The sequence below is a fragment of the Salmo trutta genome, chromosome 22 (assembly GCF_901001165.1).
Source record: "Salmo trutta chromosome 22, fSalTru1.1, whole genome shotgun sequence".
Classification (NCBI taxonomy): Eukaryota; Metazoa; Chordata; class Actinopteri; order Salmoniformes; family Salmonidae; genus Salmo; species Salmo trutta.
This window is the reverse complement of record NC_042978.1, coordinates 40,860,248-40,875,021: the sequence shown is the minus strand read 5'-3', so window position 1 is coordinate 40,875,021 and position 14,774 is coordinate 40,860,248. Positions and strand designations below refer to the sequence as shown.

At 49.9% G+C, this 14,774-nt stretch overlaps 1 protein-coding gene across 8 annotated transcripts in view; it reads right to left on the bottom strand.

The window, feature by feature from the left end:
- kank4 (KN motif and ankyrin repeat domains 4) overlaps positions 1-14,774 on the bottom strand; it is a 178,823-nt gene that overhangs the window by 68,319 nt on the left and 95,730 nt on the right. For all 8 annotated transcript variants that reach the window (XM_029708016.1, XM_029708022.1, XM_029708018.1 and 5 more), the window contains one exon: positions 9,123-9,219. In XM_029708016.1, coding sequence (XP_029563876.1) covers positions 9,123-9,219 — 97 coding nt within the window. The remainder of the gene's footprint in view (positions 1-9,122; positions 9,220-14,774) is intronic.

Here is a 14,774-nt window from a genome sequence, read left to right as displayed (position 1 = left end):
ATCCAGGTTAAGCAGGCAGGTGTTCAGAAGGGCGGTTTGGCAGGTCATGTTTTGGAGGAAGCATGACTCGACCTTCGCCTCTCCCGAGCCCGTTGGGGAGTTGCAGCAATGAGACAAGATTGTAATTGGATTGAAACTGGATATCAGGAAATTGGGGAGAAAAAGGGATCAAATAGAACAAATGTAAAAAAGCTAGGACTTACAGAATACAGGATACCACCCTTTACACCAAGACATTCAATCCAAACCTAAAACCTTGATTTTGGACAAAATTACCTGAATTGATTATTACTACCAAGGACTATCAAGAAAAGCTTCTAGCAAACCAAAACCTGCAGAAGAAACACAGCGGAAACCTGGAAATACCATCCAACACAACACCGAGTGAGTAACGTTCAGTCTGAAGCTCCTTCTGAAGCCATGAAATAAAATACAATAATATCTAGGTAATTTTGTTATATAAAGCTACATTAATTATATGACAGAACAGACCTGACTGCAACTTCAATTAGCACTGAAGTGTGAAGTGAGGGGTGTGAAAATGATTGAGCCCAACAATGGTAGGAGGGTTTCACAGCCCCCTCCCTCCCCACCCAAATGCAGAGGCCTCTGAAGCCCCCATCTCCATGGCTTCACCCGTGCAGCTATCACAGTACAGTACCCCTTGGAAATTAAAAATACTGCATGGAATAAGTACAAAAATAAGCTCCTCAAGGACAATCCAGAGACACTATTTGCTGACTGCTACAAAGAGGGGAATGTAAGCAACCTAATTTCCCACACAGACCATCCCCTGGCATGGCACAGTGCTATATTAACCAGACCATCCCCTGGCATGGCACAGTGCTATATTAACCAGACCATCCCCTGGCATGACACAGTGCTATATTAACCAGACCATCCCCTGGCATGGCACAGTGCTATATTAACACAGACCATCCCCTGGCATGGCACAGTGCTATATTAACCAGACCATCCCCTGGCATGACACAGTGCTATATTAACCAGACCATCCCCTGGCATGACACAGTGCTATATTAACCAGACCATCCCCTGGCATGACACAGTGCTATATTAACCAGACCATCCCCTGGCATGACACAGTGCTATATTAACACAGACCATCCCCTGGCATGGCACAGTGCTATATTAACACAGACCATCCCCTGGCATGGCACAGTGCTATATTAACACAGACCATCCCCTGGCATGACACAGTGCTATATTAACACAGACCATGCCCTGGCATGACACAGTGCTATATTAACACAGACCATCCCCTGGCATGACACAGTGCTATATTAACCAGACCATCCCCTGGCATGACACAGTGCTATATTAACCAGACCATCCCCTGGCATGACACAGTGCTATATTAACACAGACCATCCCCTGGCATGGCACAGTGCTATATTAACACAGACCATCCCCTGGCATGGCACAGTGCTATATTAACACAGACCATCCCCTGGCATGACACAGTGCTATATTAACACAGACCATGCCCTGGCATGACACAGTGCTATATTAACACAGACCATCCCCTGGCATGACACAGTGCTATATTAACCAGACCATCCCCTGGCATGGCACAGTGCTATATTAACCAGACCATCCCCTGGCATGGCACAGTGCTATATTAACCAGACCATCCCCTGGCATGGCACAGTGCTATATTAACCAGACCATCCCCTGGCATGGCATAGTGCTATATTAACCAGACCATCCCCTGGCATGGCACAGTGCTATATTAACACAGACCATCCCCTGGCATGACACAGTGCTATATTAACACAGACCATGCCCTGGCATGACACAGTGCTATATTAACACAGACCATCCCCTGGCATGACACAGTGCTATATTAACCAGACCATCCCCTGTCATGGCACAGTGCTATATTAACCAGACCATCCCCTGGCATGGCACAGTGCTATATTAACCAGACCATCCCCTGGCATGGCACAGTGCTATATTAACCAGACCATCCCCTGGCATGACACAGTGCTATATTAATACAGACCATCCCCTGGCATGACACAGTGCTATATTAACCAGACCATCCCCTGGCATGACACAGTGCTATATTAATACAGACCATCCCCTGGCATGACACAGTGCTATATTAACACAGACCATCCCCTGGCATGGCACAGTGCTATATTAACCAGACCATCCCCTGGCATGGCACAGTGCTATATTAACCAGACCATCCCCTGGCATGACACAGTGCTATATTAACCAGACCATCCCCTGGCATGGCACAGTGCTATATTAACCAGACCATCCCCTGGCATGGCACAGTGCTATATTAACCAGACCATCCCCTGGCATGACACAGTGCTATATTAACCAGACCATCCCCTGGCATGGCACAGTGCTATATTAACCAGACCATCCCCTGGCATGACACAGTGCTATATTAACCAGACCATCCCCTGGCATGGCACAGCGCTATATTAACCAGACCATCCCCTGGCATGACACAGTGCTATATTAACACAGACCATCCCCTGGCATGGCACAGTGCTATATTAACCAGACCATCCCCTGGCATGACACAGTGCTATATTAACCAGACCATCCCCTGACATGGCACAGTGCTATATTAACCAGACCATCCCCTGGCATGACACAGTGCTATATTAACCAGACCATCCCCTGGCATGGCACAGTGCTATATTAACCAGACCATCCCCTGGCATGGCACAGTGCTATATTAACCAGACCATCCCCTGGCATGGTACAGTGCTATATTAACCAGACCATCCCCTGGCATGGCACAGTGCTATATTAACACAGACCATCCCCTGGCATGGCACAGTGCTATATTAACCAGACCATCCCCTGGCATGGCACAGTGCTATATTAACCAGACCATCCCCTGGCATGGCACAGTGCTATATTAATACAGACCATCCCCTGGCATGGCACAGTGCTATATTAACCAGACCATCCCCTGGCATGACACAGTGCTATATTAATACAGACCATCCCCTGGCATGGCACAGTGCTATATTAACCAGACCATCCCCTGGCATGACACAGTGCTATATTAATACAGACCATCCCCTGGCATGACACAGTGCTATATTAACCAGACCATCCCCTGGCATGGCACAGTGCTATATTAACCAGACCATCCCCTGGCATGGCACAGTGCTATATTAACCAGACCATCCCCTAGCATGGCACATTGTTATATTAACCAGACCATCCCCTGGCATGACACAGTGCTATATTAACCAGACCATCCCCTGGCATGACACAGTGCTATATTAACCAGACCATCCCCTGGCATGGCACAGTGCTATATTAACCAGACCATCCCCTGGCATGGCACAGTGCTATATTAACCAGACCATCCCCTGGCATGGCACAGTGTTATATTAACCAGACCATCCCCTGGCATGACACAGTGCTATATTAACCAGACCATCCCCTGGCATGACACAGTGCTATATTAACCAGACCATCCCCTGGCATGACACAGTGCTATATTAATACAGACCATCCCCTGGCATGGCACAGTGCTATATTAACCAGACCATCCCCTGGCATGGCACAGTGCTATATTAACCAGACCATCCCCTGGCATGGCACAGTGCTATATTAACCAGACCATCCCCTGGCATGGCACAGTGCTATATTAACCAGACCATCCCCTGGCATGACACAGTGCTATATTAACCAGACCATCCCCTGGCATGGCACAGTGCTATATTAACCAGACCATCCCCTGGCATGACACAGTGCTATATTAACCAGACCATCCCCTGGCATGGCACAGTGCTATATTAACACAGACCATCCCCTGGCATGACACAGTGCTATATTAACCAGACCATCCCCTGGCATGGCACAGTGCTATATTAACACAGACCATCCCCTGGCATGACACAGTGCTATATTAACCAGACCATCCCCCGGCATGGTACAGTGCTATATTAACCAGACCATCCCCTGGCATGACACAGTGCTATATTAACCAGACCATCCCCTGCCATGGCACAGTGTTATATTAACCAGACCATCCCCTGGCATGACACAGTGCTATATTAACCAGACCATCCCCTGGCATGGCACAGTGTTATATTAACCAGACCATCCCCTGGCATGGCACAGTGCTATATTAACTCGACCATCCCCTGGCATGGCACAGTGCTATATTAACCAGACCATCCCTTGGCATGACACAGTGCTATATTAACACAGACCATCCCCTGGCATGACACAGTGCTATATTAATACAGACCATCCCCTGGCATGGCACAGTGCTATATTAATACAGACCATCCCCTGGCATGGCACAGTGCTATATTAACACAGACCATCCCCTGGCATGGCACAGTGCTATATTAACCAGACCATCCCCTGGCATGGCACAGTGCTATATTAACCAGACCATCCCCTGGCATGGCACAGTGCTATATTAACACAGACCATCCCCTGGCATGACACAGTGCTATATTAATACAGACCATCCCCTGGCATGGCACAGTGCTATATTAATACAGACCATCCCCTGGCATGGCACAGTGCTATATTAACCAGACCATCCCCTGGCATGGCACAGTGCTATATTAACCAGACCATCCCCTGGCATGGCACAGTGCTATATTAACCAGACCATCCCCTGGCATGGCACAGTGCTATATTAATACAGACCATCCCCTGGCATGGCACAGTGCTATATTAACCAGACCATCCCCTGGCATGGCACAGTGCTATATTAACCAGACCATCCCCTGGCATGGCACAGTGCTATATTAACACAGACCATCCCCTGGCATGACACAGTGCTATATTAATACAGACCATCCCCTGGCATGACACAGTGCTATATTAACCAGACCATCCCCTGGCATGACACAGTGCTATATTAACACAGACCATCCCCTGGCATGACACAGTGCTATATTAATACAGACCATCCCCTGGCATGGTACAGTGCTATATTAACCAGACCATCCCCTGGCATGGTACAGTGCTATATTAACCAGACCATCCCCTGGCATGACACAGTGCTATATTAACCAGACCATCCCTGGCATGGCACAGTGCTATATTAATACAGACCATCCCCTGGCATGGCACAGTGCTATATTAACCAGACCATCCCCTGGCATGGCACAGTGCTATATTAACCAGACCATCCCCTGGCATGACACAGTGCTATATTAACCAGACCATCCCCTGGCATGGCACAGTGCTATATTAATACAGACCATCCCCTGGCATGGTACAGTGCTATATTAACCAGACCATCCCCTGGCATGACACAGTGCTATATTAACCAGACCATCCCCTGGCATGACACAGTGCTAAATTAACCAGACCATCCCCTGGCATGACACAGTGCTATATTAACCAGACCATCCCCTGGCATGGCACAGTGCTATATTAACACAGACCATCCCTGGCATGACACAGTGCTATATTAACCAGACCATCCCCTGGCATGGCACAGTGCTATATTAACACAGACCATCCCCTGGCATGGTACAGTGCTATATTAACCAGACCATCCCCTGGCATGGCACAGTGCTATATTAACCAGACCATCCCTGGCATGACACAGTGCTATAAGAACACACTACCCCTATGTCATTAGAGAGGGTATTGGCCCAGGGTGGAAACTCAGAATACTAGACATTGAGGAAATTGAAACAACCTCTGTCAACATGTACAAGTCTGGAACAGTAATGGTGCAAGGCAAACTCATGCAGTTTTACGGGATCAAAGAGAGAGCACAGCAGGAAAAGCTCTCTCTCTGTGACGAGTCCCCCATCCTGAGTGAGTCTGACCACACCTCATCCTCAAACTGCCCTGCATACGAGCAGCCCCAAGAGGAGAGTCACCCCCCCCCCTTCACTGAGCAGACCCAGGTCCCACAACTGTACTGCTCCTCCATTGTTGAGAGAGAGACATTTACTGAGCTGGAGAGAGAGATGGTGGAGCTCAGATAGCTAGTCCACACACTCCAGACAGAACAGACCCACAAAACAGAGCAGAACAACAACACCCCCCCAACAAGACCCGGAGGGCAGAAGGTGGAGATGGACGGCTGTCTGAGAGAGCTGGCTGCTCTATGGACTGAGGTGAGAGAATTTAAAGAGGAGAGAGAGAGAGGAACACATGGCACAGCTAACAGCAGTGAAGGAGGAGGGAGAGGAACACATGTCACAGCTAACAGCAGTGAAGGAAGAGGGAGAGGTACACATGGCACAGCTAACAGCAGTGAAGGAAGAGGAACACATGGCACAGCTAACAGCAGTGAAGGAAGAGGAACACATGGCACAGCTAACAGCAGTGAAGGAAGAGGGAGAGGAACACATGGCACAGCTAACAGCAGTGAAGGAAGAGGGAGAGGAACACATGGCACAGCTAACAGCAGTGAAGGAAGAGGGAGAGGAACACATGGCACAGCTAACAGCAGTGAAGGAAGAGGGAGAGGAACACATGGCACAGCTAACAGCAGTGAAGGAAGAGGGAGAGGAACACATGGCACAGCTAACAGCAGTGAAGGAGGAGGGAGAGGAACACATGTCACAGCTAACAGCAGTGAAGGAAGAGGGAGAGGAACACATGGCACAGCTAACAGCAGTGAAGGAAGAGGAACACATGGCACAGCTAACAGCCGTGAAGGAAGAGGGAGAGGAACACATGGCACAGCTAACAGCAGTGAAGGAGGAGGGAGAGGAACACATGGCACAGCTAACAGCAGTGAAGGAGGAGGGAGAGGAACACATGTCACAGCTAACAGCAGTGAAGGAGGAGGGAGAGGAACACATGGCACAGCTCACAGCAGTGAAGGAAGAGGGAGAGGAACACATGGCACAGCTAACAGCAGTGAAGGAAGAGGAACACATGGCACAGCTAACAGCAGTGAAGGAGGAGGGAGAGGAACACATGTCACAGTTAACAGCAGTGAAGGAGGAGGGAGAGGAACACATGGCACAGTTAACAGCAGTGAAGGAGGAGGGAGAGGAACACATGTCACAGTTAACAGCAGTGAAGGAGGAGGGAGAGGAACACATGGCACAGCTAACAGCAGTGAAGGAAGGGGGAGAGGAACACATGGCACAGCTAACAGCAGTGAAGGAGGAGGAACACATGGCACAGCTAACAGCAGTGAAGGAAGAGGAACACATTGCACAGTTAACAGCAGTGAAGGAAGAGGGAGAGGAACACATGGCACAGCTAACAGCAGTGAAGGAGGAGGGAGAGGAACACATTGCACAGTTAACAGCAGTGAAGGAGGAGGGAGAGGAACACATGGCACAGCTAACAGCAGTGAAGGAGGAGGAACACATGGCACAGCTAACAGCAGTGAAGGAAGAGGAACACATGGCACAGCTAACAGCAGTGAAGGAAGAAGAACACATGGCACAGCTAACAGCAGTGAAGGAAGAGGAACACATGGCACAGCTAACAGCAGTGAAGGAGGAGGGAGAGGAACACATTGCACAGCTAACAGCAGTGAAGGAGGAGGAACACATGGCACAGCTAACAGCAGTGAAGGAGGAGGAACACATGGCACAGCTAACAGCAGTGAAGGAAGAGGAACACATGGCACAGCTAACAGCAGTGAAGGAAGAGGGAGAGGAACACATTGCACAGCTAACAGCAGTGAAGGAGGACGGAGAACTTAAAGAGACACATGGCACTGAAGGAGGTGGTGAGAAAGCTGAGGTGTGACAGAGAGCAGGACACTCCCCCAGAGAAGCCAGCAGAACAGCCCACCTCAGACCCGGACCACAACCTCAACACCACAATTGGATAGACAACACAGGACCCACCAACCCAACAGACCCCACCCCCTCCTAAAAGTCCCCCTGTCAGCTCCCCTGATAGCCCTCCTGAAAACCCCCACACATCCACTGAGGACACACTAAAGCCTGATAGCCCTCCTGACAACCCCCACACATCCACTGAGGACACACTAAAGCCTGATAGCCCTCCTGACAACCCCCACACATCCACTGAGGACACACTAAAGCCTGATAGCCCTCCTGACAACCCCCACACATCCACTGAGGACACACTAAAGCCTGATAGCCCTCCTGACAACCCCCACACATCCACTGAGGACACACTAAAGCCTGATAGCCCTCCTGAAAACCCCCACACATCCACTGAGGACACACTAAAGCCTGATAGCCGACCTGACAACCCCCACACATCCACTGAGGACACACTAAAGCCTGATAGCCCTCCTGACAACCCCCACACATCCACTGAGGACACACTAAAGCCTGATAGCCGACCTGACAACCCCCACACATCCACTGAGGACACACTAAAGCCTGAAAGCCCTCCTGACAACCCCCACACATCCACTGAGGACACACTAAAGCCTGAAAGCCCTCCTGACAACCCCCACACATCCACTGAGGACACACTAAAGCCAGAGATTGTGCTCCTCATTGACTCAAATGGTAAACAACATCACGAAGAGTTATCTATCCAAAACAGAGATGTATGGATAAACCACTTCTCCAATCTTTTTGGCTCTATAATAAAAAACAAACAACAAACAACAAAAACATATACATGATCAGTTACAAATCTTAGAATCAGCTATTAAAGACTAACAGAACCCACTGTATTCTCTAATTACATTGAATGAATTACAGGATAAAATACAAACCCTCCAACCCAAAAAGGCCTGTGGTGTTGATGGTATCCTAAATGAAATGATAAAATATACAGATTCCAAATGGCTATACTTAAACTCTTTAACATCATCCTCAGCTCTGGCATCAATATTGGGGCATCTTCCCCAATGGGATATGCATCAACAGCAACCTTGGGAAAATCCTCTGCATTATCATTAACAGCAGATTCATACATTTCCTCAATGAAAACAATGTACTGAGTAAATGTCTAATTAGATACTATAGCATAGCACTGTATTGTACAAGCCATATGCACTATGCTAAACATAAAATATGTGTCATGCATTATGTTAAATGTAGGTCTGATTAAATCAAATGAATAATAAACATACACAGTGTAGTAGTTTGCTGCTAACATACTATATATACACAAACAAACAGCACTGTATGAGGACACACAGAGAGATCCAAATATAGAGGAGTTAAGAGAAGCATTGTTACCCTCCGTTGACTCCCACAAACTTGAGGTTCTTCTTGGCTCCTCCTCTGTTCCCCTGCTTGTCAGCAGCACCGTTCTTCTTCATGATGGATTTCAGACCTGAGGGAGGGAGGGAGGGAGGGGGGGAGAAAGACAGACAGAGAGGGAGAGCGAAACAGAGCGAGAGAAAGAGAGAGAGAGAGAAAGAGAGAGAGAGAAAGAGATTGATTTATTTTAAAAATACCTGTATTGGCCCAACAGTTACATCACCAAAAAAACAAACCCAACTTCACTTCAACAGACCTAGAAGTCCAGAAACATTTCTCCCTCCTCGTCCACTGTACATAGAACCCCCCTGACACTCTACAAAATCCCTCAGACGGTTCACCAGCACCCCATATACAGTACATGCTCCAGTGTCAGCCGAGCCCGCACCTGCCCCAGCAGCACAGCTCTGGGGTCTGTACACCCCACTCCCTCCAGTGTGAGCCGAGCCCGCACCTGCCCCAGCAGCACAGCTCTGGGGTCTGTACACCCCACTCCCTCCAGTGTGAGCCGAGCCCGCACCTGCCCCAGCAGCACAGCTCTGGGGTCTGTACACCCCACTCCCTCCAGTGTCAGCCGAGCCCGCACCTGCCCCAGCAGCACAGCTCTGGGGTCTGTACACCCCACTCCCTCCAGTGTCAGCCGAGCCCGCACCTGCCCCAGCAGCACAGCTCTGGGGTCTGTACACCCCACTCCCTCCAGTGTCAGCCGAGCCCGCACCTGCCCCAGCAGCACAGCTCTGGGGTCTGTACACCCCACTCCCTCCAGTGTCAGCCCAGCCCGCACCTGCCCCAGCAGCACAGCTCTGGGGTCTGTACACCCCACTCCCTCCAGTGTCAGCCGAGCCCGCACCTGCCCCAGCAGCACAGCTCTGGGGTCTGTACACCCCACTCCCTCCAGTGTCAGCCGAGCCCGCACCTGCCCCAGCAGCACAGCTCTGGGGTCTGTACACCCCACTCCCTCCAGTGTGAGCCGAGCCCGCACCTGCCCCAGCAGCACAGCTCTGGGGGTCCGTACACCCCACTCCCTCCAGTGTCAGCCGAGCCCGCACCTGCCCCAGCAGCACAGCTCTGGGGTCCGTACACCCCACTCCCTCCAGTGTCAGCCGAGCCCGCACCTGCCCCAGCAGCACAGCTCTGGGGTCCGTACACCCCACTCCCTGCATCTCATGTTTTCTGGTCTTCCACATTGCCATTTTTGCCTGCCCCAACAGGTAATTTACTAGGCAGTCTCTTCGCCTGTTGGCTTCATTATACCTAGGCCTTCCAACGTATAGGTCCATAGTCAGCCCCAACTCTAGGCCTGTACACCCCCCAGGACAGAAAACAACCCTACCAGCCTGGAACAAGAAGAAAACAGATGCTGCACTGTCTCCTCCTCCCCACAGAACAGACACCTCCTCCGCGCTGATGGATCAAGGTGTAACATCTATCCGTTCGTAGCGCCCTGTGAATAATCCTCCACGCATGTCCAGAGTTGGCCAGAACAAATCATCCACCAGTAACCTCTACAGTTGCTTGACGAGACTCTATGGGGAGTCCAACACCATCAGCCTGTGCCAGAGCATTGAAGCAGCCAAGCTGTTAATGACAAAGACCATAACCATGAAAGACATCAGTGGCAACAACCACCGCCATTTAGACAACTTAGCCACAACTTTGTCCACCAGCCCCTATCAGTTTATGTCCTGAAACTCTGAGATCCCCAAGAACAGCCCTAAGAACTTCATCCCTACTCTGTTCCACTGTAGCCCCCCAGGAAGACTAGCAGATCTTACTCTGTTCCACTGTAATCCCCAAGGAAGACTAGCAGATCCTACTCTGTTCCACTGTAGTCCACCAAGGAAGATTAGCAGATCTTACTCTGTTCCACTGTAGTCCCCCTGGAAGATTAGCAGATCTTACTCTGTTCCACTGTAACCCCCCAGGAAGACTAGCAGATCTTACTCTGTTCCACTGTAATCCCCAAGGAAGACTAGCAGATCCTACTCTGTTCCACTGTAGTCCCCCTGGAAGATTAGCAGATCTTACTCTGTTCCACTGTAGTCCCCCAGGAAGATTAGCAGATCTTACTCTGTTCCACTGTAGTCCCCCTGGAAGATTAGCAGATCTTACTCTGTTCCACTGTAGTCCCCCAGGAAGATTAGCAGATCTTACTCTGTTCCACTGTAGTCCCCCAGGAAGATTAGCAGATCTTACTCTGTTCCACTGTAGCCCCCCTGGAAGATTAGCAGATCTTACTCTGTTCCACTGTAGTCCCCCAGGAAGATTAGCAGATCTTACTCTGGTCCACTGTAGTCCCCCAGGAAGACTAGCAGATCTTATTCTGTTCCACTGTAGTCCCCCAGGAAGATTAGCAGATCTAACTCTGTTGCACTATAGTCGCCCAGGAAGACTAGCAGATCTTACTCTGTTCCACTGAAGTCCCCCAGGAAGATGAGTAGATCTTACTCTGTTCCACTGCAGTCCCCCAGGACGACTAGCAGATCTTACTCTGTTCCACTGTAGTCCCCCAGGAAGATTAGCAGATCTTACTCTGTTCCACTGTAGTCCCCCAGGAAGATTAGCAGATCTAACTCTGTTGCACTATAGTCCCCAAGGAAGACTAGCAGATCTTACTCTGTTCCACCGTAGTCCCCCAGGAAGACTAACAGATCGTACTCTGTTCCACTGTAGTCCCCCAGGAAGATTAGCTGATCTTACTCTGTTCTACTGTAGTCCCCCAGGAAGACTTGCAGATCTTACTCTGTTCCACTGTAGTCCCCCAGGAATATTAGCAGATCTTACTCTGTTCCACTGTAGTCCCCCAGGAAGATTAGCAGATCTTACTCTGTTCCACTGTAGTCCCCCAGGAAGACTAGCAGATCTAACTCTGTTCCAGTGTAGTCCCCCAGGAAGATTAGCAGATCTTACTCTGTTCCACTGTAGTCCCCCTGGAAGACTAGCAGATCTTACTCTGTTCCACTGTAGTCCCCCAGGAAGACTAGCAGCTCTTACTCTGTTCCACTGTAGTCCCCCAGGAAGACTAGCAGATCGTACTCTGTTCCACTGTAGTCCCCCAGGAAGACTAGCAGATCCTGCTCTGACCCACTGTAACCCCCCAGGAAGACTAGCAGATCCTGCTCTGACCCACTGTAACCCCCCAGGAAGACTAAAAGATCCTGCTCTGACCCACTGTAACCCCCCAGGAAGACTAAAAGATCCTGCTCTGACCCACTGTAACCCCCAGGAAGGAAGACTAGCAGGTCCTACTCTGTTCCACTGTAGTCCCCCAGGAAGACTAGCAGATCTTACTCTGTTCCACTGTAGTCCCCCAGGAAGATTAGCAGATCTTACTCTGTTCCACTGTAGTCCCCCAGGAAGACCAGCAGATCTTACTCTGTTCCACTGTAACCCCCCAGGAAGGAAGACTAGAAGATCCTGCTCTGACCCACTGTAACCCCCAGGAAGGAAGACTAGCAGGTCCTACTCTGTTCCACTGTAGTCCCCCAGGAAGACCAGCAGATCTTACTCTGTCCACTGTAACCCTCCAGGAAGGAAGACTAGCAGATCCTGCTCTGACCCACTGTAGTCCCCCAGGAAGATTAGCAGATCTTACTCTGTTCTACTGTAGTCCCCCAGGAAGACTTGCAGATCTTACTCTGTTCCACTGTAGTCCCCCAGGAAGATTAGCAGATCTTACTCTGTTCCACTGTAGTCCCCCAGGAAGATTAGCAGATCTTACTCTGTTCCACTGTAGTCCCCCAGGAAGACTAGCAGATCTAACTCTGTTCCAGTGTAGTCCCCCAGGAAGATTAGCAGATCTTACTCTGTTCCACCGTAGTCCCCCAGGAAGACTAGCAGATCTTACTCTGTTCCACTGTAGTACCCCAGGAAGATTAGCAGATCTTACTCTGTTCCACCGTAGTCCCCAAGGAAGACTTGCAGATCTTACTCTGTTCCACTGTAGTCCCCCAGGAAGATTAGCAGATCTTACTCTGTTCCACTGTAGTCCCCCAGGAAGATTAGCAGATCTTACTCTGTTCCACCGTAGTCCCCAAGGAAGACTTGTAGATCTTACTCTGTTCCACTGTAGTCCCCTAGGAAGACTAGCAGATCTTACTCTGTTCCACTGTAGTCCCCCAGGAAGACTAGCAGATCTTACTCTGTTCCACTGTAGTCCCCCAGGAAGACTAGCAGATCTTACTCTGTTCCACTGTAGTCCCCCAGGAAGACCAGCAGATCCTGCTCTGTTCCACTGTAACCCCCCAGGAAGACTAGCAGATCTTACTCTGTTCCACTGTAGTCCCCAGGAAGGAAGACTAGCAGATCCTGCTCTGACCCACTGTAACCCCCCGGGAAGTAAGACTGGCAGATCTTACTCTGTCCACTGTAACCCCCAGGAAGGAAGACTAGCAGGTCCTACTCTGTTCCACTGTAGTCCCCCAGAAGACTAGCAGATCTTACTCTGTTCCACTGTAGTCCCCCAGGAAGACTAGCAGATCTTACTCTGTCCACTGTAGCCCCCCAGGAAGACTAGCAGATCTTACTCTGTTCCACTCTAACCCCCCAGGAAGACTAGCAGATCTTACTCTGTTCCACTCTAACCCCCCAGGAAGACTAGCATATATTACTCTGTTCCACTGTAGTCCCCCAGGAAGACTAGCAGATCCTACTATGTTCCACTGTAGTCCCCCAGGAAGACTAGCAGATCTTACTATGTTCCACTGTAGTCCACCAGGAAGATTAGCAGATCTTACTCTGTTCCACTGTAGTCCACCAGGAAGATTAGCAGATCTTGCTCTGTTCCACTGTAGTCCACCAAGAAGATTAGCAGACCTTACTCTGTCCACTGTAACCCCCCAGGAAGGAAGATTAGCAGATCCTGCTCTGACCCACTGTAACCCCCAGCAAGGAAGACTAGCAGGTCCTACTCTGTTCCACTGTAACCCCCAGGAAGATTAGCAGATCTTACTCTGTTCCACTGTAGTCCCCCAGGAAGACTAGCAGATCTAACTCTGTTCCACTGTAGTCCCCCAGGAAGACTAGCAGATCTAACTCTGTTCCACTGTAGCCCCCCAGGAAGATTAGCAGATCTAACTCTGTTCCACTGTAGTCCCCCAGGAAGACTAGCAGATCTAACTCTGTTCCACTGTAGTCCCCAGGAAGATTAGCAGATCTTACTCTGTCCACTGTAGCCCTCCAGGAAGACTAGCAGATCTTACTCTGTCCACTGTAGTCCCCCAGGAAGGAAGACTAGCAGATCCTGCTCTGACCCGTCTCCCCATAATCAGATCCTCACTCTTCCAGTTCACCTTAGCTGATACCGCCCCCTCAAACAACACTAAAGCCCTTCTTACCTCTTCTACATCATCCTCCCCTTTAACAAACACTGTTACATCATCAGCATACAGTAAGCTGACAATAAAACCGACTCTCCACCTACTGCCCCTAGAACTGACAGCCCCTGCAGCCTCTCGCTCAGCCTACACAGGTTCTATGGGTAAACAGTAGAGATGATCCGAGAGTGGACACCCCTGCCAAATCCCTCTTCTAACTGGGACTGGTCGGTTCAGCACATCTCCCACATCTACTAGTCCATGCTGTTTCAACATATTGGTTAAGACCACCACCGACTGTGGATGAGCTTCC